Source organism: Oncorhynchus gorbuscha, unplaced genomic scaffold (genome assembly GCF_021184085.1).
Source record: "Oncorhynchus gorbuscha isolate QuinsamMale2020 ecotype Even-year unplaced genomic scaffold, OgorEven_v1.0 Un_scaffold_37:::fragment_2:::debris, whole genome shotgun sequence".
NCBI lineage: Eukaryota > Metazoa > Chordata > Actinopteri > Salmoniformes > Salmonidae > Oncorhynchus > Oncorhynchus gorbuscha.
Window position 1 is genome coordinate 212,342 of NW_025745221.1, and position 27,864 is coordinate 240,205.

Consider the following 27,864-nt stretch of genomic DNA (forward strand, 5'->3'; position numbering starts at 1 on the left):
TATGGTTAGATTTACCTGCAGGGTGCTTCTAATCCAAGGAAAGCAGGAGGATGGGATACTTTGTTTAAAATATGAAACTATGTCAGCAGGCGAACATCATTACAACCCGCAGATCATTACAAGCCGTGTGTGTGTGTGTGTGTGTGTGTGTGTGTGTGTGTGTGTGTGTGTGTGTGTGTGTGTGTGTGTGTGTGTGTGTGTGTGTGTGTGTGTGTGTGTGTGTGTGTGTGTGTGTGTGTGTGTGTGTGTGTGTGTGTGTGTGTGTGTGTGTGTGTGTGTGTGTGTGTGTGTGCCTCTGTCCTAAATATAAGAAATCTTACCTATAAGTTGGTAAATCAAAAGTACAGCAAATCACAAACTGAACAACAGACAGCCTGGACCTAGTCTGATACAGATGCCCTGTCTTAATTTGACCCTGCTTCTAACAGCAGGAAAATAATCCTGCAGCAACAGGAAATGTGGATTATAAATAATGGACATTTTTGCAGGGGTTGATACATTTTTCATTAGGGACAATCAAGTCTGAAATGTTAACTGAAAATAACAATCTCCCCAAGCCTTTTTAAACCTTGAATACACCACCATTTGCATAGAAAATGACCTGCGACAATAGTCACCAAATTAAAATAGCAGATGTTTTGTATCCACTGTTTGATATCATTGAAATGGGTGAAGAAGTACCATGTAAGAAGGTTCAGAGTGTACAGCTATCTCTAAATCACCCTTCTGCACTGTCCTGAAATGGCCCAAAGCTGAACGAACAGTGTAAACACACACACACACTAAACTATACCCTAAATGACATTTAAACAGCAGAGCTGTCTGCTTCTGAGCCAATACACTAAAACATGTAGCTTTTATAGCTATAACTGCCAGTCACAAGCACTTTAATGCACCGTTTAACAACCCCAAAATCCGCTCTCTATTCCCACTCTATTCCCTCTGTGCTTTTTTCAGAAGGACTACATCGTCATTCACAAACAAAGACAGGGCATTTTATATAGTTGTGTGTGTGTGTGTGTGTGTGTGTGTGTGTGTGTGTGTGTGTGTGTGTGTGTGTGTGTGTGTGTGTGTGTGTGTGTGCGTGCGTGCGTGCGTGCGTGCGTGCGTGCGTGCGTGCGAGAGAGAGAGAGAGAGAGAGAGAGAGAGAGAGAGAGAGAGAGAGAGAGAGAGAGAGAGAGAGAGAGAGAGAGAGAGAGCAATGAGAGAGAGAGAGAGAGAGAGAGAGAGAGAGGGAGAGAGAGAGAGAGAGAGAGAGAGAGAGAGAGAGAGAGAGAGAGAGAGAGAGAGAGAGAGAGAGAGAGAGAGAGAGAGAGAGAGAGAGAGAGAGAGAGAGAGAGAGAGAGAGGGAGAGGAGAGAGGGAGAGAGAGAGAGAGAGAGAGAGAGAGAGAGAGAGAGAGAGAGAGAGAGAGAGAGAGAGAGAGAGAGAGAGAGAGAGAGAGAGAGAGAGAGAGAGAGAGAGAGAGAGAGAGAGAGAGAGAGAGAGAGAGAGAGAGAGAGAGAGAGAGAGAGAGAGAGAGAGAGGGAGAGAGAGAGAGAGAGAGAGAGAGAGAGAGAGAGAGAGAGAGAGAGAGAGAGAGAGAGAGAGAGAGAGAGAGAGAGAGAGAGAGAGAGAGAGAGAGAGAGAGAGAGAGAGAGAGAGAGAGAGAGAGAGAGAGAGAGAGAGAGAGAGAGAGAGCGAGAGAGAGGGGGAGAGAGAGAGAGAGAGAGAGAGAGAGAGAGAGAGAGAGAGAGAGAGAGAGAGAGAGAGAGAGAGAGAGAGAGAGAGAGAGAGAGAGAGAGAGAGAGAGAGAGAGAGAGGGAGAGGGAGAGAGAGAGCGGTTACGTCTTCATCAGCGTTGCAATCCACCAGTCACACCCCTGTGAATACAACACCATGGCCAGACCCCACTCCTCCCCCCAACAGTGGTATCCTTCACTCAGACGACAGGACACATTGATTGGTCCAACATGGATATTTGCTACATATATATTTATATATATATATACACACACTACCGGTCAAAAGTTTTAAAACACCAACTCATTCAAGAGGTTTTTCTTCATTTTGACTATTTTCTACATTGTAGAAAAATAGTGAAGAAATCAAAACTATGAAATAACACATATGGAATCATGTAGTAACCAAAAAGAGTAACCAGAAAATATATTTCAAAAAATATATTTCAAAATATATTTTATATTTCAGATTCTTCAAATAGCCACCCTTTGTCTTGATGACAGGTTTGCACACTCCTGGCATTCTCTAAACCAGCTTAATGAAGTAGTCACCTGGAACACATTTCAATGAACAGGTGTGCCTTCTTAAAAGTTCATTTGTGGAATTTCTTTCCTTCTTAATGCGTTTGAGCCAATCAGTTGTGTTTGTAACAAGGTAGAGGGGAAGATAGCCCTATTTGGTAAAAGACCAAGTCCATTTTATTGCAAGAACAGCTCCAATAATCAAAGAGAAACAACAGTCCATCATTACTTTAAGACATGGAGGTCGGTTAATATGGAAAATTTCAAGAACTTGAAAGTCTCTTCAAGTGCAGTCGTAAAAACCATCAAGCGCTATGATGAAACTGTCTCTCATGAGGACCGCCACAGGAAAGGAAGACCCAGAGTTACCTCTGCTGCTGAGGATAAGTTCATTAGACTTACCAGCCTGAGAACTTGCAGCCCAAATAAATGCTTCACAGAGTTCAAGTAACAGACACATCTCAACATCAACTGTTCAGAGGAGACTGTGTGAATCAGACCTTCAAGGTCGAATTACTGCAAAGAAACCACTACTAAAGGACATCAATAATAAGAAGAAACTTGCTTGGGCCAAGAAACACGAGCAATGGACATTAGACCAGTGGAAATGTGTCCTTTGGTCTGGAGTCCAAATTGGAGATTTTTGGTTCCAACCGCAGTGTCTTGGTGAGATGCGGTGTGGGTGAACGGATGATCTCCGCATGTGTATTTCCCACAGTAAAGCATGGAGGATGAGGTGTTATGGTGTGGGGGTGCTTTGCTGGTGACACTGTCTGTGATTGATTTAGAATTCAAGGCACACTTAACCAGCATGGCTACCACAGCATTTTGCAGTGATACACCGTCCTATCTGGTTTGGGCTACATGGGACTATCATTTGTTTTTCAACAGGACAATGACCCAACACACCTCCAGGCTGTGTAAGGGATATTTGACCAAGAATGAGAGTGATGAAGTGTTGCATCAGATGACCTGGCCTCCACAATCCCCAAACCTCAACCAAATTGAGATGAGTCAGACTGCAGAGTGAAGGAAAAGCAGCCAACAAGTGCTCTGCATATTTGGGAACCCCTTCAGGACTGTTGGAAAAGCATTCCAGGTGAAGCTGGTTGAGAGAATGCCAAGAGTGTGCAAAGCTGTCATCAAGGCAAAGGGTGTTAGTTTGAAGAATCTCAAATATTAAATATATTTTGTGTTATGTCATAGTTTTAATTCATTCACTATTATTCTACAATGTAGAAAATAGTCCAAGTAAAGAAAAACCTTTGAATGAGTTGGTGTTCTAAAACCTTTGAATGAGTAGGTGTTCTAAAACCTTTGAATGAGTTGGTTTTCTAAAACCTTTGAATGAGTTGGTGTTCTAAAACCTTTGAATGAGTAGGTGTTCTAAAACCTTTGGTTTTTCTAAAACCTTTGAATGAGTTGGTGTTCTAAAACCTTTGAATGAGTAGGTGTTCTAAAAATGACTAGGTGTTCTTTGAATGAGTAGGTTTTCTAAAACCTTTGAATGAGTTGGTGTTCTAAAACCTTTGAATGAGTAGGTTTTCTAAAACCTTTGAATGAGTTGGTGTTCTAAAACCTTTGAATGAGTAGGTGTTCTAAAACCTTTGAATGAGTAGGTGTACTAACACTGTTGACAGGTAGTGTGTGTATATATATATATATATATATATATATATATATATATATATATATATATATATATATATATATATATATATATATATATATACAGTGTATATATAGAAATATATGACCTTTAAAATGGTCATTGAAATAAGGAACAATGAATTGCTCTATTATTATAATGAGTGTTCCATACATCTTAGTATTTGAGTTTTGGGTAGCTTGTGTCTCTTTAGTCTTCTAGGAAAAAAATGTTTTAAACATCGTTGGGAGAAGTTACATTGCATTAATATTTCAGTAAATGGGAACGCTGGTCAGGAAACCCTGCTTATGTCCCAAATGGCACCCTATTCCTTTTATAGTGCACTACTTTTGACCAGATCACTATGGGGCCCTGGTCTATAGTGCACTATGTAGGGAATAAGCTGCCATTTGGAATGCTACCCCTGTTCCTCAATTAGCTTTTGCTTGTTTGTAAGTGTTTATGATTCAGACAGGAGTACATGGATTAAAATGTGTGTAAACTGAATCTCTCTCTCTCTCTCTCTCTCTCTCTCTCTCTCTCTCTCTCTCTCTCTCTCTCTCTCTCTCTCTCTCTCTCTCTCTCTCTCTGTGGGTTGACTTCCTGTTGGTCCTGGAGAAGGGAACAGATCTACACGCCAGACCGTTTCTCTCATAACACTGTCTGTTTTCTCTCAGCCAAGCGTTGCAAATCAAGGGTCATCAGCATTAGTATGTGTGTTTGCTAAATCCCATTCCCCCTCGACGACATGGAAATACCCAGAAGTCTCCACTTGATATTGTGATGATTTCTTTCTACGGAACACTTTACCTGAAGGGGGTGTACGTGCGGCATTCACCTTGATGAAAGCAGTTATGACACCTTAATGAATGTTATCATTCATAACAACCTTCTAAACACATTTATTCAATTATGCATTAGGAGTTTATGTAAAATGGCAATACTTGGATTTTTTTTTATTAAAACATTTTTTATTTTAATTCCAGTATGTCATTATGTCAATCCACTGGCTGTTTGGGGTAAATAGGAAACAGCCGCAGCGATGACTGGGAATTTGAAAAAGTCCACCATGGGAAAACATTGAGGTGAGGATGAATGTATTCATTTTCAGTTTGACAGATGAAAACATTTTGCGCACTCAGTACATGCTCCCAATGTTAACATGAAGAAAGCACCAATGTGGCAGGTAGCCTAGTGGTTAGAGCCTAGTGGTTAGAGCCTAGTGGTTAGAGCCTAGTGGTTAGAGCCTAGTGGTTAGAGCCTAGTGGTTAGAGCCTAGTGGTTAGAGCCTAGTGGTTAGAGTGTTGGACTAGTAACTGAAAGGTTGCAAGATTGAATCCCTGAGCTGACAAGGTAAAAATCTGTCGTTCTTAACTGACTTTCCTAGTTAAATGAAGTTTTAAAAATGTTTCTGTGGAAAGTGCCTTCTTCCGGGCTGGCAGATGGACCAACAGAGACCCTTAAGCCTGGTTGCATGGTTGATGTAGAGGGGAATCAGATGGGAAAGTTCTCCATTCACAAGCAAGTATTTCACTGTTAACGCTGACTATAAATACATGTATTACCATTCCAGGCTTGTTTTCTTTAAAAGAACCACATAGGGAAGCATTGCATTATGGATAGAATCATACACTTCACTGAACAGTGAATAAGCGATTTTGAACATTGAAAAAACATTTTCTTCTGCCTTGTTTTGATTATTTGTGGAGAGCATGTAGATGTTTCACAGTGTGACCGATTCTCTATGTGGTTGCCAGAACATTGTGGATTACTGTGATGTAGACAGACTAGATGGAAAGGCACTTATTATGGTCAACCACACACACACACACACACACACACACACACACACACACACACACACACACACACACACACACACACACACACACACACACACACACACACACACACACACACACACACACACACACACACACACACACCACTCCAGGTCCAACTCTCTAAAAAAACAGCTTTGGCACGACCCACACTGGGCCGCTGGTAACCCAAGAACGCCAGGGTAGAATACAGAGCGCAGAGGAATCCTGGAATCCCATCTGTGTGAAAGGGTCCAGTCAGAGTGGTGGTTCTGAGCAGAGCGTGGGGGATAGGAGGCCCACCCAGTACCACTGGGCCCTGGGCCTCGAGCTAGCTAGACCTGAGCCATCTAGACAAAGTTGGGCTGAAGAGACTGACAGGGAGGCTAGTGTTAGGGCGTTTGAGCTGCAGAAAAGAGGGGCATTCATGGTGTCTCCATGGCTGACAGGGGTGGGTATGTAATTTTGGGGGGTTGTGACTACCCCTCACTCCCAGACACACACTTGCATACACACACACACAGACACACACACTACCTCACCCCTCCCCTAATCAGAGGTGCAGTCGGGCCCCTGTAAACATCTGTCAGCCATTACACTCTCCCCCTTGTCCCTCCCCCGATGTCTTTTTCTCTCCCCCACTTTCTCTCTCCCCCTCCATGACTCCAGCAATTCAGTCTGCCCTTTGACCTCACCAAAAAGAATGCAACTCTGAGTTATACTGAGTGGCTTATATGATTCTAACAGATAGCTCAAGAACAATAGGAATATTCATTGATTCGTACAGAATATATATTTTATCCTGGGAGATACGTGCATATGTACACACACACCAGACACCGGCCATAAAACTGGATCTTCCTCAGATTGAATCATACACACACACACACACACACACACACACACACACACACACACACACACACACACACACACACACACACACACACACACACACACACACACACACACACACACACACACACACACACACACACACACACGCACACAACTCACACCAACTCCCATCCCCTGTGTCTGTGTCCTAGCTCTCCCCTCCTCCCCATACCCCCAGGCCTCCCTCCATCACCCCATCAATTACTCCCTCTCCTCTACTCCCACCCCACCTCCCCCAACACCACACCCTCTCTGACCCCGGGTCAGGAGGTCACAGAGATTAAAGGTCATCCCACAAAGACACACTAGGCATCCCTCAGAAGTTTCCGGCTCTTGGTCTTGGGCCCTTTGGGTCCTGTAGGCTAACACCCAGGCAACCCTCGGGCAGGGAGATGGTGGTAACCCCTTCCTCCAGGTCAACAATGGAATAATACTGCCTGAGGCTAGAATGCAGTGGAAAGCACCATAGCAATGTTTACAAGGCCCCCTGTAATCTTTATAGTGCACTCCTTTAGACCAGAGATGGTGTTTTTAGTTTAGGACTAGGAGTCATCTGTATCTGGGAATGTTTCCCATTCTGTTTGCACTGATATAGATTTCCTGTGTAATACTGTAGCCTCAGTACCAGACACATTAGTCTAGTTTGGAAGGGAAAGAGAGCAGACCTGGGGGTGGGGTATCTGTATTGATTAGCAAGAAGGAGAGTACCCACCCCACCCCTTCTACCCTCAATCCGACATAGGTGTGCATCCCAAATGGCAACCTATTCCCTTCTGTAGGGTTCTGGTAAAAAAGTAGGGCACTATATAAGGAATAGGTTGCCATTTAGGACACAGACAGGGGGTCATGAGGACCACTCTCACACTGTCCCATACCCCTTCCTCCCCTCCTCTCTCTGACTGGAAACCCTTTTAATCAGATCCCATGGGAGTACATGCATATGATATGGGGTGAGGGGGAGGGAGGGGGGGTTAGGAGGGTCCATTAGTGGAACAGACACGGTAGCCACAGACATATACAGCGATTCCATATAAGCACCATTACATCAATAAACACACATTTTATAACAGACATGCATTTACACACCATTCAGGTCCTGGGGAAGAAAGGCTCCTTGTACTTCTAGAACATTCTGAGATGTCTGATGTTCTGTATCCTAGAACACTCTGAGATGTCTGATGTTCTGTATCCTAGAACACACTGAGATGTCTGATGTTCTGTATCCTAGAACACACTGAGATGTCTGATGTTCTGTATCCTAGAACACACTGAGATGTCTGATGTTCTGTATCCTAGAACACACTGAGATGTCTGATGTTCTGTATCCTAGAACACACTGAGGTGTCTGATGTTCTGTATTCTAGAACAGAGATGTCTGATGTTCTGTATTCTAGAACACACTGAGATGTCTGATGTTCTGTATCCTAGAACACACTGAGATGTCTGATGTTCTGTAACCTAGAACACACTGAGGTGTCTGATGTTCTGTATTCTAGAACAGAGATGTCTGATGTTCTGTATTCTAGAACACACTGAGATGCCTGATGTTCTGCATTCTAGAACACACTGAGATGTCTGATGTTCTGTATTCTAGAACACACTGAGATGCCTGATGTTCTGCATTCTAGAACACACTGAGATGTCTGATGTTCCTGTATTCTAGAACACACTGAGATGTCTGATGTCCTGTATGATAGTGATACAGCTGGCATCTGCTTCTCTGGCCCTGGTCAGCACTGAAATGACATTACCCTTCATGAACAACTGTGTGTGTGTGTGTGTGTGTGTGTGTGTGTGTGTGTGTGTGTGTGTGTGTGTGTGTGTGTGTGTGTGTGTGTGTGTGTGTGTGTGTGTGTGTGTGTGTGTGTGTGTGTGTGTGTGTGTGTGTGTGTGTGTGTGTGTGTGTGTGTGTGTGTGTGTGTGTGTGTGCGTGATGTGTATATATAGTTGATATAACTCCACAGCACCACAGATCACGGCACATAGGGCTGTTTTCCTGCGGGGTCGGGACATTTTCTGCTATTTACATAAGAGGTTTTATTTTATTTTCCAGGGAGAAAGCTGCCAATCTCTGTGAGCCAGACAAGCTTTATCAAGGCAGCCATCTCACGGTCCCACATCAAATCCACAGCCGCTGCCCAGGCTGAAAAAACTTCTTTCAACGCCTGGTGCGAGTGCTGGCGTCCATGACCTCTAGAGGCCCACAGGAGGGAGGGAGGGATGAAGGAAAAGGAGAGAGAGAGAGAGAGAGAGAGAGAGAGAGAGAGAGAGAGAGAGAGAGAGAGAGAGAGAGAGAGAGAGAGAGAGAGAGAGAGAGAGAGAGAGAGAGAGAGAGAGAGAGAGAGAGAAATAACCCACACAGAGGCTTAATGCTGGACTCAACCGGTTTAGCTTTTTCATTCATTCAGTTTTTTGACTTGAATGTAGTGGCTTCCTTTCGCCTTTACCATAGCCACTGTCCAAGCCTGAAGCGGGGTTGTTTGGTACGCATACAGTCCACACTCAAGGTTTCCAAACGGTGCAACAAAAATGTTTATTCTTCTTATATCTAACAAATAAATGATTATCCAATCAACTTAAAGCATAGAATACTTTATATGGAAAATAAATATTATGACCTGTCTGTATGTCTGTGTGTTCAAAAAACTATACCTCTCCCGCATCTAGCAAGGACTCCTCTCCCGAAGGCCCAACTTCCTGCCTTTATCCTAAAACACTTACCACAATACAATGAATAGGCAAGAGGGGGGGGGGGGCAAAAACTGAGTTACACTAACAACAAATGAATATATCTCAAATCAGGTAAATATAAATCATAAAGGTACGTACCTAATATTTCATCATTTACATTAATATTTAATATATTTACACAAATATACATGGAGCTCCATATGTTCAGTCTTTTATACAAATATGTCCAAATCGGCTCTAACACTCTCATAGGACTATCATTAATTGTGTAGTGGTTGTCATTCTTTGTATTTTAACTCCATAGAAACACTACAAATATAGTGCATTGGTGCAGAGTTTAATCAATGAATTATTTGAATGGGATTTGCAAAAGTGTGATCATTCTTAGTTTGGGGGCCTTGGTTGGTTTTTGGTTTTGGTTAATAGGCTACCGCTCTCTTGTGGTAACAAAAATAATGCAGTTGTCAGAAAAAAGGATGATGTTTCACAGTAGCCTACAAGCATAAAACCATATTAGATATTTGAATTAGTCAGTACATCGCAAGCATTTATCAAACAGAATGACAGATAGGCTGATGGTGACAAACGTCTGTTTGTGTCAATTATTAAATTACCCTGGGATAAACTGTTGGGGGAAAATATATTATAGCAAAAGCGCTGTAGTTCTATACATTTTATCCTATTGAAAAAAATCTAAAGCATGTTCAATCAATTTCCTAGAGACCGTTGGGAAACACTAAGTTAAGAGGGCTGCTTCTTCCATCAACATAAAACAAAGACCAGTATTGAAAGGGAAATAAATAAAGGAATGAAAACTGCTCAACATTTTTCACTGTTATTACTCATTTCGGGGAAAAGAACACCGCTTCAAAATTGTCTCCATGTGTCCACGGCGGGGCGCCACAGAGCTTGCCAGAAATGTGGCCTTGAAACTATGGTAATATACCATCTGTGATTGGTTTAGGTCACCTCTGACGAAAGTAATACTTTTCCAATGAAATGTTTTTATCTGAATCACATTTGTTTTATTGGATGGCGCTTGCTGTCAATCAAGTTGCAGCTGTGGTTGTCTAGGGGGAGAGCCGCCAGTTCGATGTTTGGAGCTTTGGGCGACGGAGCTCCGAGGACTGGAAAGATATGGGAAAACTTATATTGTGTGCGATAAAACATTATGTCAAGAATAGCCTACATTAGCTATAAATAGCTTGTTTTTTTCATTGTTGTTTATGAGCCAAATTTGAATCTGCATGCATAAACAATGCATACACAAATAACAGATGAGAATGAGAGGGTTGCTATTTATTATTGTTTTAAAATTAATCTAATCTTGATTAATAGATTGATTAATTTGAAAATAAAAAGCGTATTCCAGATAACAACACAAATATTGGCCACAGATCTATTTGAACTAAAATTGTCACAATAAGTAGAATCATGCTTAGGCTATAGGCTAAAATGCAATGTTTGTACATATTGAGATCAAATACATTCTGAAATACAGTTCGAAAACATATGAAATACATCAGAATATGAATTCATATTTAATTTAATTAATACAATCTATATGCAATTTATTACATCCATTGTTTAAATGTTATCGTAAAATCACCACATTGTCATAACAATCAGCATTGGAAATAAGTAATTTAGTATAATAGGTTATTATTTTGGGGCAATTAGCCTAAATAATCAACAATAGAAAATGATAAAATATTGAACATTTGCTGTTATTTTCACATGCTTTCATCGATTGTTTATATTATAGCCTATGGTTTCTGTTTCTCTCAGTCAATAGTTACGGACATGTATGCATTCATTCTTCCCCAACTGGCGTACTGTTTATTATAGGCCTATTACTCTATTACACATAGCATATGAGCAAATCAAGACAGACCCCGTGTATTTTTCTGCAATGTAGGCCTTTCAGGCATAATTTTACAAAATGTGTCTTTTCACATCTCAGTGGCCCCACAACTTGGTTTGAAAACATTTTGGGAGTTGGCCGAAGCCGAAGTGAAGTCCTAAAGCGCACTGAATTCTACTTCCTCTCTACAATTTGTTACTCTTGAGATCCCACGATGCCTTGCGGCAATGTCCAACTTATGCGCATGCTCTACGGTTCATGTCAGTCTTCAAGACGTCACTTGCTTGTCGGCCAATCACCTTCTCTCTACGAGCAGCTCAGGTTGTGATTTAAGATGTACCCAATAAATCTGTCCAGAATGTCTCAGAAGTGATTTAAATGTATTTTGCGTCGTTATGAAAATAGTTGTGGATTAATCAAGTCCTGGATGCTGGCGTTAGATCAACTAGCTCGTAGCATTCTTCAGTGGATTTCAAAGCTATGCTCCACAACTTGATCGCGCCTCTACGCATTTCTGACATGTCGCACCTGGTCGATCTGTAAAACGGGCATGTTCTCTATTGACATAGGCTATCTTAAATGTCACTCTTCTTTGCCAAACTGTTGCGCTTGAGTTGTTATAGCCTAGCAGGGCAACTCATTGAAGCTGTTTGAGTCTAAACAATTAGTCTTCTTTACTTTAAATACTTAATTCATACTTGTTTTCTGTGTGTTGGTCATGCAGTGGTCCTGAAGTCAAATCTAATAGACTAATCAAATTAAAGTGTTAATAAAAAAGTATTATTGTTATTGTTTTTTTTTCGATGTGATTAATAACCTTAGGCCAAAGTGTAATTTAATTCCAGGTCATTCATGTAAGATAAGGTAAATTAGGCCTATGTATTATGTGCTGCGTTCCTATTAAAATTGTAGGCTTATATTATTTTGTCAGTCATCAATTTTACATTATGAAAATGTTTTAGCAGAAGTCATGGACTAAAATATGTCATTTTACACACTTGTAGTCTATTGTGTTGTAATTCATTTGTAATACTTTTTAGAATGTTTTGTAATAATAATAATAATATAATAATAATAATATAATATATAATAATAATAATAATAATAATACATGCCATTTAGCAGACGCTTTTATCCAATGCGACTTACAGTCATGTGTGCATACATTCTACGTATGGGTGGTCCCGGGAATCGAACCCACTACCCTGGCGTTTCAAGCGCCATGCTCTACCAACTGAGCTACAGAAGGACCACATTAATGCCTAGCTGAGTTTGCAGGTATTTTTATGCATTCATTTTTTGCCTAAACATTTTTGGGTAAATAGTTGCACCACAAAAGCTATAACAATATTGGCCTGTTTAGTAAACCTATTTAGTTCACAGAAACGTGAGGAATGTATTGGAGACATTTTCAGGAAAGACAATTGCAATTTAACATGCAAATACACGAATTTATTATTGAGCAAAACTAACGGAAATATGTGAATTTATATGCTTTATGAATTCCTGGACAGGATGACACCAGCATCGAAGTGGTTAAGTAGGTCACATAAAATTCAACAGCTGTGCATTCCTAGTATACAATTAAACCAATCAGAGGGTGATGTGGGAGTGGTCTTAATAATATTTCCCAACCCCTGGGTGAGGTCAGAACTCAATTTAACCAATGAAAAATCGAAGAAGCAGTCAGTGGGCGCGATTGAGATGTTTTCCTGCCCTATTTTGTAATCTCTGCTTCAAATACCACATTTTTTCTACAGAAAAGAATGTCAGTGATGTGAAGGAATTTCAGGGAAACTTTATGATCCTATAGTTTTAAGCAAACAACATATACTGGCAATTATTGACAAATAATATTGTATATATTTATATTGACCAATTACTTAATATAAATACTGATTATTCTATGCTTCAGAAATAAATGTTAAAATGACTTCAACAAAGTGGCTGTTTCATAAGTAAAATAGTCCAAATCAATAGCCATTCAAATTTCCCTACATGCTTAAAATGATTATGAAATGCTTGAAAAAAAACTAGTATTATTGAGCCCTTAAATGGGGCGACAGGTAGCCTAGTGGTTAGAGCTTTGTGCCAGTAACAGAAAGGTTGCTGGCTCGATTCCCCGAGCTGACAAAGTAAACAACTGTCGTTCTACCCCTGTTCCCGCTTGGCCGTCATTGTAAATAAGAATTTGCTCTTAATTAACTGACTTGCCAAGTTAAATAAAGGTAAAAACGGGCGAGCTCTTCCTAATGACTGAAGGGAGAAATAGACAGTTGTTCACATTTAGGAAATTAATACAACTACAGGCTTTTGGGGGGGCGGAATTTTAATACATTGGAGCAATTAGAAAACAGAAAGATTTATCAATGGCACACAATTAAATCAATGGGATCAAAAGAGGTGATTAACAGAGTGGTCCTGTAGACACACTTGCTGTATAGGCTATGGAATATGGAATGTAAAGATGGGATCTTTTGTTGAGGAAATATCATAATATGCTGTATTAAGTAAAATATTGTTCATCTATACCGAAGTGTTTTGTTTTTCACCCTAGGTCTATACCTAGGTCATGGATGGTCCTCCCTGAAGGTGATGGCAAACCCTCATGCAAAACCCCTTGTGTTCCATAGAATATTACGTTCCAGGGATAGAAGATTCTGGCATTTAAAGCAATGTTAACGTACAAGTAGACTTCCAGCAATTTCGCTAACGCTAGTTAGAATTGGCTAGCGAAACTACCACTAACTTCTTCCATACTGCAAGCAGAAACATAAAAATTGTAAATGCCCGAATCTCGCAGTATTCCGTTAACGACCAGCAGGGGGTGTGTATGAGCCATATGACCAAAAGTAATGTTTGTTTTGGTCTATATCACTTTCATGAAGCTAAGCAGGGTTGGCCCTGGTCTGTCCCTGGATTGGAGACCAGATGCTGCTGAAAGTGGTGTTGTAGGGCCAGTAGGGGGCACTCTTCCCTCTGGTCTAAGGAGACCTCAATGCCCCAGAGCAGTGAATGGGGACATTGCCCAGGATAGAGTGCCTTCTTTTGGATGCGATGTTAAACGGATGTGCTGTCTCTCTGTGGTCACTAAAGAGCCGAAGGCACTTATTGTATGATTATTGGCGTTAACCCCGGGGGCCTGGCTAAATTCCCAATCTGGCCCTCATGCCATCATGGCAACCATCCCCAGCTTCTAATTGGCTCATTCACCCCCCTGTATCTATTCCCCAGGTCTGTGCAGCAAAACCGAATGTCAACTTACCTGGTAAAATAATAAGGGAAAACATCCTACGTTTATGGTTTCCCAAAAGACTACAGAACAAGTAGTCTAGCATAGCCGGCTAAACTCAACTCCATGATTTATCGGTGGAGTTGAGCGGTGACTACTGTGGGCAGACCGGAGATCCAATGTTACATACAAGTAAGTTCATCAAAAACTACTGATTTCAGCATCCAAAGAATAGCCCACAATTACACATAACAATGTTGTTTTTGGTGATGTCGGTGCTCCGGTTTGCAAACACTAGTTGCTGCTCAACTCCATCGTAGATCATGGAGTTGAGTTTAATCAACTAAGTCTTGTGTAGCCATGCCTCCAAATCAAGTAAGCCTGGTCCTCGATGAAGCTACATATCAACATTCAACACCATCAGCTCACCATATAAAACCTTAATTGCTGATGCTATGTATTGGCCATTACGAGGCCTGGAAGCCACTGGCCATATTGACACTCTCATGCAGTCCTCCATTGGAATTAATGGAATTCTACAGTATTTTAATACATTTTAATGGACAAAATTACATATATTTTTGTTGTTGTAGTGAGAACAGTAACATCAGTAATCTCTGAAAATTATACTTTAAGGATTTTAAAAAATGTATTATGTTAATTTTATTTTTTATTTCATTTAACTAGGAAAATCAGTTAAGAACACATTCTTATTTACATGGACGGGCAAACCCTCCCCAAACCCAGATAACGCTGGGCCAATTGTGCGCTGTCATATGGGAAATTCAAGACCATAGCCGGTTGTGATACAGATCGGGGTCGAACCCGGGTCTGTAGTGACGCCTCTAGCACTGCGATGCAGTGCCTAAGAACTCTCTGCCATTCAGTCCCTATGTTTAGCTCACATAATATAATTTAATATACAAGTATGCGTTAATGTGTCTAATAGAATAAATGTAGCAACAACGAATGTAGACATTGTGGGGGAGGGGGTGGGGAGCAAGATGGAGGCACTGTGGTTTCAACACGACGCCCCTATCAGTCATCTATATAGTGTATATATAAATCATTGGTGGTTACTCTGGATGACCCTGTTGTCAGGGCTGGGCTGACCAAGCAAGAGAGGATGGCACTAGGCAGTGTGGCACTTTCAAACCAAACTTTTGACTATTCTACTTGCAGTAGTTAGGCCTACTATTTCCCTGTCTCTACCTTTAAAGAAGAACGTGTCATGCACTTATTCAACATTTTATACAGGCCTAGCGAATTTTGTCTTTGTTCTTTTCCTTTTCTCAAAATCAATATTTTAGACAGACAAAAGATTGTCAACAGGGGCACTCTCTCATGGAAGCCTTATGTTCCACATAGGTATGATGAGGATTAAGTAATTATCATTCAAAACTAAGACTTTATTGAAGTATGTTTGAATGATTTGCATAAGATGAGTTCCTAAGATCAACAGGACCTGTTGGTTAGGGCTGGGAATTGCCAGTGACCTCACAATAGAATGTTATCATGATACTTTGGTTCCAATACGATTAGTATTGTGATTCTATATGTATTGCGATTCGATACTGTGATTTTTTGCGATTCGATGTTCACAACATATTACTCACCATATGTCTACTGCAGAGGGACAAGAGAGAGCCATGAGAAAACGAGTTTTGATCAGTATTGGAACTAAAAGTGCTTAAAACAAATTGGCTCCCCATTTTATTTTTTAAATGGAGAACAAGCTATGAAGGAAATATACTGGAGATTGGTGCAGGTACATGGATGGGAACACACTGTCCTGTACATATTGTGTAATGTTGAGTTTAAAAGGCCTAAAGGTATTTTGATATATTGTAGATGGGTAGATTTTAACTTCTCCATTCATTCAAAAATGGTTTATTCATTGATATGGTAGGTCGGGCCTACTGGACTCAAAGTAGGTCAGTGGGCCAAACTTCTTCTTTTTTAAGTCACCGGAAGTACCATCTCGGTCCCGCCCCTGACAACAAGGTTCCGTTTTAAAATAACGGTAGTGTTCTTGTGATGCATTATTTGAAACAGTGTAATATTGAATAAAATGTGTTTTACGCATAATTTCTAAGTATAAATGTATGTCTTGTTTGTGGCGGAAATCAAATGAATGGGGTGACATTTTGCATCCAACTAACAGCCGGTGGGACGCTACGATTGGCTCCCTCCATAACATAATACATTTTCAACCAATCGGACCCTGTTGCGATGGAAGCTTTGGGCCGATTTTATGTGAATTATGCAAATCCCTCCCCAAGTCTCCTTGCAGCTGATAGGGAGTGAAAGAACAGGTTCGGGATATTTACCTTGTATTATAAATCATTTGTAACACCATACATAAACGGGAGATTCCCGTAGATCATAGTTTTATCTAAGTTTAAATTATTTATTGTATTCGATTGTGGTACAGTTCTTCGTTTGAGGACATGTCTCTGTCAGGAAGTTATCAGAAACCGGCAGTGCAGTAGCTAGCTATCTAAAGCTTTCGCCGGCGGCGTACAGTCAGGCGGACCTCTTTGTCTGACTGGAGGAGCGTGTTCTTTTGTTTGGCATTTTCTTTGTTTGGTAGTCTAAAGTGAACTCTGGGACCAGCGTTTCTCCACAGACGTCCATCCTAAAGTGTGAAAAAGATGCAAAACGTGAAGAAATACTTCACAGAAGGACTGATCCAATTTACGATCTTACTCAGTTTGATCGGAGTTCGCGTGGATGTCGACAGTTACTTGAACGGCTCCTACTCACCGCTAGAGATTAGCGACGGTCCTAGCTCAGCCTACATCCAGACACCGTTTCACAGTTTGAGGGACAACTGGGACGGGTACAGCGTGCACCCCAAATGTCCCGAGTTGGATTATTTCTTCGCCTGCCGTCGGCTCCTGGATGAGGTGAGGGCGCTTGGGTCGCCCTTCCGGTTCCCTACGCAGCTGAGCGCGTGGCTCGTACACCAAGTGCCTGACAGCTCTGACTTCCGAGAGCCACCAAACAGCACGAGTAACAGTAATGTTAGCGCGGGGCTGTTGTCAGAGAGTACCGGGGAAGAGGCCAACGACACTGAACTTCTCGCCGTCGACGAAAGCTTTACTGCCGCCCAGCTAAGTGAGCCGGGGCCTTATCCCAGCACTGGAGCCTGCGAGATACCCAATGAGGCGAGTGCTGCAGCGAGATGGCATTAGCTAATTTAGCTAAAAGCTACCTAATGTGAAATTATTGTGACGAAATGCTAACCCCCAGGCCTTTAGCTACTCAACAAGTGTAGCAAACTGTAAGTGTATTCTGATAGGCCTATACTATTTGGCTAACTCGGGGGTTCCCAAACGGTTTCAATCGGGTCCCCCTTCAAGCATTGGGGAACATCCAGCGCCCCACGGGTGCGCACGTCTAGGGGCACAAGCACTTCATGACAAGCTGTTCACTACCCTCTTCTTGGTGGAGATCATTTTTTTCAGTTCTATACGTTTTGCTATGTCTGTTAGTCGTGATATTTGAGTGACTAAAGAATTACAAAACTGTCTTTTTGGTCTGAAAAACCCGGAAAAAATCGTTAATTTACATGGGGCTAGTTGATCTGGACATTTCTGACAACTTTTATAAATAGCTCTCTAAGGTATGCAATGACTACATGACAAGAGGAGCTGATAATGTGCTGCCCAATTTCGAAATTGCACTTGTCTGGGACTTTGTAGGTGTGTCAATCCCAGAAGCTTAATTTACTACTTACTATTCGTCTAATGTTGTAGGTTTCAGCTGTGTGTTTGTAGGGCTGTGACCATGATGGCATTTTGGAAACTCTGTAAAGTTGGGGGATTTAATATTTTTCTCTTTTGATCCTTGGGTGAGTTTTTGTGGGGCAAAGGCTCCTTATAGTGCAGGAGTGTCTAATGGCGAAGGCTGTGTTATCTTATCTCCCACGAATTCACTTGCTGCTATTGGGAGATTTGTATTGTGTAACACCCCATTGTATATAGGCAACACTCACACACCTGCTCATACATGTTCCTGGGTCTAAATCATCTTGTGGCTCTAGACAGTTGAAACACAAGTTCATGCATCAACCTGTTGAACAAACGCAACCACAGTTGTCAACAGATTGATAACCGTGGTGGTTAACAGCAGTGCAGTAACAGGTAAGCGGAACCTCAGTCATTTAACGGCCACAATTGGTTCATTGTAGCAGAAAGCAGATGCCTAAGCCATTCCTCTTATAAAGCTACAATATAAGGGGCATTGTTGCAATGTTTCAGACATTCTTCTTAGGAGAAGATTGCTAGGCTGCTGGACTCACTCAGCCTTGAATAGGCCTGTAACAGTTGGTTTAATCACAATGACTGACACTGCTTACAAAACTGTCTTTGTCCCATTCTCTCTTTCTCTCCATCTTTTACCCCTTTTCTCTGGACTCCCTCATTATCTTCACATATTTTTCTTTCTCTCTACCTCTCAATAGCTGGTTTTGCATTCAATTGGTGACATATATTCACTCAAATTCTAGAATCCACATAAATAAAATATGCTAATTTTCCCACCAGTGGTGTGTTGCCACCAAATTGACTTGTGGATAAAAATCAGTGGGTGATGACGTAGTGCACAAAATGTACTTTTTTGCTTAAGTTTCCATCGCATTTTCAACTCCAGCAGTAGTTTTGTCACAAACTGTTACGTTAAATACTATCTTAGCACGTGCGTTCTAGCCAACAGCTCAGAGATAGTGTGGGTAGGCTAGTCATACATGATGAGATTATAATTGATAAGGCAGTCAAACATTGATCATGTCACCAGAATAAGACCCCTGATATGTTTTGGATAGGAACATCAAGCTCACTGTGCACTTTCACCACCCATCAAGCTTATTAATAAACTGCATGTTTACCCGAGTCATAGTGGGAGGAACACACAACGTATCATCGCATGACTCCAAGTTTACTTCAATATGATGGTTATTATACTGATCAAAAATATAAATGCAACATGCAACAATTTCTAAAATTTTACTGGGTTACAGTTCATTGATATCATTCTTTCACTTGGAATACATGTATTCGGCACTAATCTGTGGATTTCACAAGACTGGGCAGGGGAGCAGCCATGGGTGGGTCTGCAGGGGCATAGTCACTTGGGAGACAGGCCCAGCCAATCACAAAAGGGCTTTATTACAGGCAGAAATACTCCTCAGTTGCATCAGCGGTCTGGATGGCTGGTCTCAGACAATCCCGCAGATGAAGATGCCGGATGTGGAGGTTCTCGGTTGGCGTGGTTACACGTAGTCTTCGGTTTTGAGGCCGGTTGGATATACTGCCAAATTCTCTAAAACGACACTGGAGGCAGCTTATGGTAGAGAAATAAACATTACGTTCTCTGGCAACCGCTCTGTTAGACATTCCTTCGGTCAGCATGCCAATTGCACGCTCCCTTAACTTTAGACATTTGTGACATTGTGTGACAACTGCACAGGTGGCCTTTTTTCCCCAGCACAAGGTGTACCTGTGTACTGAGTGCTGTTTAATCAGCTTCTTGATATGCCACACCTATCAGGTGGATTATCTTGGTAAAGGAGAAATGCTCACTAACAGGGATGTAAACAAATGTGTGCCAAAAATTTGAGAGAAATGTTTTTTTTGTGCATATATATGGAACATTTCTGGGACATTTTATTTTCACTCCAGAAACATGGGACCAATGCTTTACATGTTGCATTTTATATTTTATTAAAATATTTCTCTGCATAAAGACATTTCCACCTCCATTTCTTCCCCAATTTTAGCCACACAAATATCTCTGTACCAAAACTCCCTGTTTCCATCACAGCTGTCGTAATTATTTTTGTATACGCTATAAAAACTGTATGGAAACGTGGTCCGTACCTAAATGTATTCTGTTCCACCCTTCTTTCTATCGGTCTTTCCTGTTATCAGGAGGTTGAGGAACTGAAGGGGCAGATCCAAGAGTATGGTGATGAAGGCAGAGAGGAACCTGTTTTCCTGACCCAGCTGGCTCTCAGTTCCACACTAGAACATGAGGTACATACAGCGACGACATAGAACAAGTCATTAAAAAAAAATCTGTCTTGGAATAAACTAGATTAAGCGTTTAGCTCTGTAGGCTTGCCTTTGTTTAACATACTATTTGCTCAGTGTTTGATGGCCCTTATGTTTTGTGTGTTTGTAATAGGCGCTGTGCTTGCCTTGTCATGTTTTTCATCACAGATTTTCCACAGTGTGACGATTTGACTATGTGTTGTTGATTCCAGGGACTGTTAAGTAGCGGAGCCCCCCTCTCCAGCTCTGAGGACCCCCACCCCCCTGACATCGACCAGCACTGGAGCCAATTCCTGTCCCTACCGATCTATGAATTTGACGTAAGTAGTATCCCTTGATAATGATTATGATGTCTTGGTAATATTTGTGAAAAGAGAAGGTGATTTGAAAATGTCAGTTATCGAATATTGGTTTCAAACTCCCAAGGGTTTTAGGATTTACCTGTGAGCTACTGTGATTTACCTGTGCGCTACTGTGTATGTCAGGGTGTGTCTATGTCCGTGCCTTTTATAGCGTGTGTGTGTGTGTTCTTCAGGATTTAGACCCACTGGTTCCTCAGCAGCTGTCTGACCTCGACGCCGACATCTCCAGCGCCATCAGCCAGGATGTCAGTCTCCGCGATGCCATGGTAACAGGCTCCGTCTACGACATGATCCCCCCGAGGGGTGGAGTCAGGACCCTGGTGGCACGGCAACCAAGAGGGCCCCTCTTCCGACTCGTGTCCGCAAACTCCTCAAACTCGTCGCCTGGTACGACCACAGGGCTGGCTGCACTACCGAACGCTGCGGAGGTCAACGGAACACGAAATGGGTCATCGTCCCATGGTGCACTGGAAGGCTGTTTGGATGAGGCAGTGTTTGACCAGATCAACCTCCTGGGGCTGGATGGCTGCTTGGAAACCATGGACGCCCAGCTGCTGGGGATTCTACAGGGCATCGACCCTCGTGTCCTGGAGGACCTCGACTCAGACTCCGGTCTTTCCCTGGAGAGCAGCTCTCGAGGCCCAGACTCCCCAAGTGAGTTGGAAGACTTGTGGGGCTGCTTTAGGGAGGTGCAATGTTCAGTGTTTCCCCTGTACCGCTGCTGCTAAACTGTTGCCGCCACACCAAAAAAAAAAATACTTAAATGACTAAACCCAGACAAAGTATGTAGGAAAGATAATTGACCTACATATTTCTAAGTAATATAATCATTGAACTAGAAATCACCTAAATTAAAACTATACTGTAGGGGAGAATTGAAAATTAAAAATCAATGGATTACTGACTGGCCACACAGGGTACATCTCAGGGGCCCTGATTGGGGTCCCCATTGGTTTTGTTATAATTTTTGAGCATAAGATCACAAAAATAGCCATGGAAAGTGGGGTAGAATTGTTGGAAATTAGCATTCAACAGCAAAATTCTCAAAGTTCCTTGGAAATAGATGATAGAATTGCAGGAAATTAGCTGAAAAACAGCACACTTCTGTCTTCCGCCAATTCTGGACTTATTTAAGCCACACCCACAAACCCTCCCTTCCACGACCGTTGCAGCCACTGCTTAAAAATAATAGGGTACACACTGGTGGAGATAGTAATGCATTGCGGAGAGGGGACATGATGATCCTCTGTTGTGCTATATATAGTGCCTAAGGAAATGTTTGACCCCTTACATTTTTCCACATTTTGTTATGTTACAGCCTTATTCTAAAATGTATACAATTCAATATTTTCCTCATCAATCTACACACAATACCCCATAATGACAAAGCAAAAACAGTTTGTCATTTTTGCAAACGTCATCTGTTTTTTTGTTGTTAATACATTTACATAAGTATTCAGACCCTCTACACGCAGTATTTTTGGAAGTGCCTTTGGCAGCAATTACAGCCTTGAGTCTTCTTGGGTATGACACTACAAGCTTGGCACACCTGTATTTGGGGAGTTTCTTCCATTCTTCTCTGCAGATCCTCTCAAGCTCTTTTCAGGTTGGATGGGAGCGTCACTGCACAGCTATTTTCAGAGATGTTCGATCGGGTTCAAGTCCGGGCTCTGGCTGGGCCACTCAAGGACATTGAGACTTGTCCCAAACCCACTCCTGTGTTGTCTTGGCTGTGTGCTTAGGGTCGTTGTCCTGTTGTAAGGTGAACCTTTGCCTCAGAATCTTGTTTCTCATGGTCTGAGTGTGTTTAGGTGCCTATTGGCAAACTCTAATCTGGCTGTCATGTGCCTTTTTCAATGAAGAGTGGCTTCCGTCTGGCCACTCTACCATAAAGGCCTGATTGGTGGAGGGATAACCATCTCTTCAACACATCTCCACAGAGGAACTCTGGTGCTCTGTCAGCGTGACCATCAGGTTCTTGGTCACCTCCCTGACCAAGGCCCTTCTCCCTTGATTTCTCAGTTCTAGGAAGAGTCTTGGTGGTTCCAAACTTCTTCCTTTTAAGGTTGATGGAGGCCACTGTGTTCTTGGACCTTCAATGCTGAATACATTTTTTGGTACCCTTCCCCAGATCTGTGCCTTGGCACAATCCTGTCTCAGCACTCTACGGACAATTCCTTCGACCTCATGGCTTGGTTTTTGCTCTGACATGCACTGTCAACTGAGGGACCTTTATTTTGACAAGTGTGTGCCTTTCCAAATCATGTCCAATCAATTTACCACAGGTGGACTCCAATCAAGTTGTAGAAACATCTCAAAGATGATTAATGTAAACAGGATTATTCTGAGCTCAATTTCCAGTCTCATAGCAAATGGTCTGAATAGGGTTGCACATTTTGGGGAATTTTCAGAGGTGGAAACTTTCTGTGGTAATTAATGGGAATATATGCAAATTTATATGTAATACCATTTAAATGTAGATGTTTTTTTGCATTGGATATTTATCATATCCTATGGAGACAGAAACAACCATTTTACCTTATCATAAGTAGACATTATTGCAAATTATTAAATCCTTCCAATATAAATTTTAAAAAACAATTTTCTTACAACTTGAACTTAAATTAAATGAGTTGACTCTTCAAATGGGATGATTTCACTGAACAACAAAAGAAAGGGAATATTGAATGATCCCCAATGATCCATCGCATCTCCCAAAAATGTTTTCAATGATAGTCTAGAAACTAAAGCTTTGGTTGTCTTCCTCTCAGGCTTCCATGTCTTCTCCCTGGACCTACTCAGTGTCCACTTCTTGAACATCAGACTCTGAGGCCTCATCTTCACTGTCACTTTCCAACCTTGTTGAGGATGGCTCGTTGTCCGGCTCAAAAGCCTCAAATTTCTCAACCCTTGTATTGGTCAGCCTGTTGCTTGCTTTGGTGTGTGTTCCCAAACAAGGATCAGTTGCGCTCTGAGGCAGCTGATGTTGGTGGGATTAGGAGGATGATGGAAGAAACAGGGGAAAGAGCCTCAGATCTACTAAGTCCCTTCCATCAGGTGGCTATATATTGGCACGACTGCCATATTGCATCTCCAACCCAAAGCCCTTGCTTGGAAGTGTACTTCGCCAGACTGCCGAGAACCTTGCCCTCATCCAGGCCAAGGTGGCGAGACACGGTAGTGATGACACCATAGGCCTTGTTGATCTCTGCACCAGACAGGATGCTCTTGCCAGCGTACTTGGGCTCCAACATGTACGTTGCTGCGTGTATGTGCTTCAGGCAGAAGTCTTCACGCTTTTGGTGTAATTCTGAACTGCAGTTTGCTCTGCTTGGAGCAACAGTGAAGTGGGCAGGGCAGTACGGATTTCTTTCCTTACATCTGCAAGCAGTGTCTGAACATCAGTCAGGATGGCATTCAATGTGGTGCTCTTATTCTTCTCACTTTGCTGGTGAGGTAGATTGCTGCTATAACTTGATGACACTTCACATACCTAACCATTTCTTTGGCTCTCTTGTAGAGTGTATCCATTGTTTTCAGTGCCATGATGTCCTTGAGGAGCAGATTCAATGCATGAGCAGAACAGCCAATTGGTATGATGTGAAGGTAGGACTCCTCCACTTTAGACCAAGCAGCCTTCATGTTCGTAGCATTTTCTGTCACCAGTGCATGACTGCCTTCAGCTCATCTGCAATGTAGAGAATGGTGTGTCTGTTGTCCCTTGTGTCTGTGCTCTTGTAGAATCCTGGTTGAGGGTGGAGATGATGTAGTTAATTATTCCTTGCCCACAAACATTCGACCTCCCATCAGAGATGATTGCAATACAGTCTGCTTTCTTTGATTTGCTTCACCTTCACTTGAACTCTGCTGAACTCTGCATCCAGCAAATGAGTAGACAAAGCATGTCTGGTTGGAGGGGTGTATCCTGGGCAAAGAACATTCAGAAATCTCTTCCAATACACATTTCCTGTGAGCATCAGAAGTGAATTATTTGCATACACAGCTCGAGCAAGACATTCCTCTGCATTTCTCTGACTACGTTCCTCCATTGAGTAAAAAAAACAACCACTGATTCCAGGAGAACCATGAGCTGTTACTATCGAAAAGGTGTCTGATTCATCATTTTCACCTCGAATAGAAGTAGAGGGACTTTTGTCAAGAGGTTGCTTGTTGTCAGAGGCTGAGGGAACTGTATGCACTTGGCCAGATGATTCTGCATATTCGTTGCATTCTTCACATATGATTTGGCACAGTATTTGCAAATGTACACAGCTTTTCCTTCATTAGCTGCAGTGAAATGTCTCCACACAGCAGATAGTGCCCGTGGCTTTTTCCTGTAAAGATTAGAAACAAATGAGTAAAAAAAAAATGTACAGATAAATAGTTAAGCAGTTAGATTAAACAACTCCTTTGTGAGATAAATGTTTTAAACATGTATGGAAACAGGTGAATTAACACTCCTCAGTTAGCAGGCTCAAGCAAGCTAATAACCACATGGTAGCAAAAAACTAACTAGCAGAAATGGTTAACAAGTTAGAAATTATTTAAACACTTTGATGCAGGCTACCATTTATTAGTTAACAAAAATCTTATATGTCATACAAAATATATTCACCCCACCCAGTATTGTAATCAAAACTTACCAGAAAGCATGTAGTGCTTGGCTCAGACAGTATAGTAGTGTGGGCTCAATAGCATCTCATTGGTGTGCAAGATCTTGAGAATCAGCTGCACGTGTGATGGAAGAGTGCACTGTGCATGCAGAGGGTTGCAAATCCATTGAATTGGGGATAGTTTAACCAAACTATGCCACAAGACCTAGAATTGCCTTTATGTGTATCCCACAAAGTTTCACTGTTGTAAGCTAACTTTTTTTTAAATTAATTTAAGCAAAATTCTCTGACTTAACTTCCCAGGGAAAAATTTCCAACACTTTGCAACCCGAGGTCTGAATACTTATGTACATTTAAAACTTATTTGTTTATACATTTGCACACATTTCTAAACCTGTTTTTTGTTTTGACATTATGGGGTATTGTGTGTAGATTACTGCGGATTTCCATTTCTAAAAGAAAGCTGTTACGTAACAATGTGGAGGTCAGAATACTTTCCAAAGGCACTATATCACATATCTGCAACGTTCTAAACATTGTAAATTAGTTTACATATTCATATGTACACTTGACTCCCCAGGTGCATCTGAGGTGTCGTCATCGTCTTCCAGTTCATTTTTTGAGGACGAGGGTGGGGCTACGGGCTACAGCAGTGAGGTGGACTCCCTCCCCTCCAAGAGCATTGCCAACTACCACACATGGTCACCTGTGGATTTCAGCGAGAGCGTGTGGCACGACCACAGCTACTCCTCCACAGCCTTCTCCCAACCGTCAGCCACCACTTTCCCCCACAAAGCCATCAAAGAGGAGCCTTTCAGCGATGAAGACGGGGAAGATGACGAAGCCCGGGAGCTTAGCCGTGACGAACTCCGCACCCGGGCCCTGCATGTCCCGTTCTCGGCGGCGGAGATCGTCAGCATGCCCGTAGAGGAGTTTCTGGAGCTCCTGGAGGTTCATGGCCTCTCGCCCACCCAGGTTGCCTTCCTTAGGGACATCAGGCGGCGAGGGAAGAACAAGCTGGCGGCTCAGAACTGTCGCAAGCGCAAGCTGGATGCTATCACGGGGCTCCAGGAGGAGGTGGAGAGGCTGCAGGCCCAGAGGAGCAGGCTGCTCAGGGAGAGGCAGCACACGGCCAAGGCTCTTGGTGCCGCAGGCCAGCGCATGGAGCACCTCTCCAGGGACATATTATCCAGGCTGAGGGATGGCTCAGGACGACCCCTGACCCCAGAGAGATACACCTTGCAATGCGAGGCCAACGGGAGGGTCGTGGTACAGCATATCAGGCGGCCTAGTGTTGCCACGACAACAGCTGGAGGTAAACCGGACAAAAGGAAGAAGGAGAAGAAGCCTTGATGCAGCAAGGGCTGCTGGTACTTGATACTTTTTAAGGGGTGTTATTGTTTTTTTCTGAACTTACAGACCAGATTCTGGTCTTGTGACTGTTTCCGGATCATTCTCTTCCTCCTTGTCTGGACTCTTTGACCTTGGGAGCCTAACAGGGCAGAAACTTATGTTAAATAAATACACCCAAAAACATACATTTAAATACAAATATTACAGAACGTGTGAATGGAGTTTTTTTCTCTTTTTTTTTCTAGAAAAAGAATCGTACCTCAAACACTGGACTATTAACGTTTTCCTCACTATGTAAAGGAAAGGTTTGTATTATCTTTAAAGCATTTCTTACAAGGAGGATATATTGTTGTCCTGAGGATGTCAGGCTGCAGTATCGTTTGTATAATTCCTACAAAAATCAATTGTAGGCCAGTTAAAATGAAAAACAGAACGCCAATTCTATATCTTAAAGGGACCCTTTGGGATTTTGGCAATGAATCTACTTCCCCATAGTCAGACCAGCTCGTGGATACCGTGTGTATGTCTCTGTCCTGTATGAAGGACGTTAGAGGTAGTCTAACAAGCCATTGCTTACTAGTGTTAGCTCAATGACTGGAAGTCTATACTAACAGATACCCATAGACTAGTTAGCAATTACTCTAGAGCTAGTTAGCAACTAACTTCAAACTGCACGCAAAGACATGGATGCTATCCACAAGTTCATCCGACTGGGGAAGTAGATAAAAGGCTTCATTGCCAAAATCCTGAAGTACCCCTTTAACTTCAACTCGGTATCTATTGATAAAGATTTCAAAGATTCTGACCTATGTTCCCTCATAGACCTTAGTTCTGGAGTTTAAGTTGAAATGTTTCTAAACTCAATCTAACTGGCGATATGTTAGACATGTCATTTGAAAGGCCTTATTTTAATTTGGAATCATGTTTTGATAGTTGTGTATTGGTGAAACACAGATGTACATGGCTATTGCTTTATGTGTGATGAATTTTTGTATGTTTAAAAAAACTAATCTAAATAACAATTCTTTTTGAAGCGCTGTTTGCTTTTCTCCTCTGATATTATGAAGCAGGGCTTTGACTCTGATG

At 42.0% G+C, this 27,864-nt stretch overlaps 1 protein-coding gene across 1 annotated transcript; it reads left to right on the forward strand.

Moving 5' to 3' along the window:
* Positions 1 to 16,677: 16,677 nt before the first annotated feature.
* LOC124017996 (endoplasmic reticulum membrane sensor NFE2L1-like) lies at positions 16,678 to 27,815 on the forward strand. The gene is made up of 5 exons (XM_046333248.1): positions 16,678 to 17,564; positions 20,328 to 20,432; positions 20,663 to 20,770; positions 20,986 to 21,466; positions 26,006 to 27,815. The coding sequence occupies exons 1-5, from the start codon at positions 17,049 to 17,051 to the stop codon at positions 26,776 to 26,778; spliced, it is 1,983 nt and encodes a 660-aa protein (XP_046189204.1). The 5' UTR covers positions 16,678 to 17,048; the 3' UTR covers positions 26,779 to 27,815.
* Positions 27,816 to 27,864: the final 49 nt, after the last annotated feature.

Bases quoted from the DNA above. Each gene is read 5' to 3' on its own strand.
- LOC124017996 (XM_046333248.1), top strand. From the start codon at position 17,049: ATGCAAAACGTGAAGAAATACTTCACAGAAGGACTGATCCAATTTACG. The intron at 20,771-20,985 runs GTAAGTAGTATC...TGTGTTCTTCAG, and splicing joins TACCGATCTATGAATTTGAC to GATTTAGACCCACTGGTTCC. The intron at 21,467-26,005 runs GTGAGTTGGAAG...TTGACTCCCCAG, and splicing joins TCGAGGCCCAGACTCCCCAA to GTGCATCTGAGGTGTCGTCA.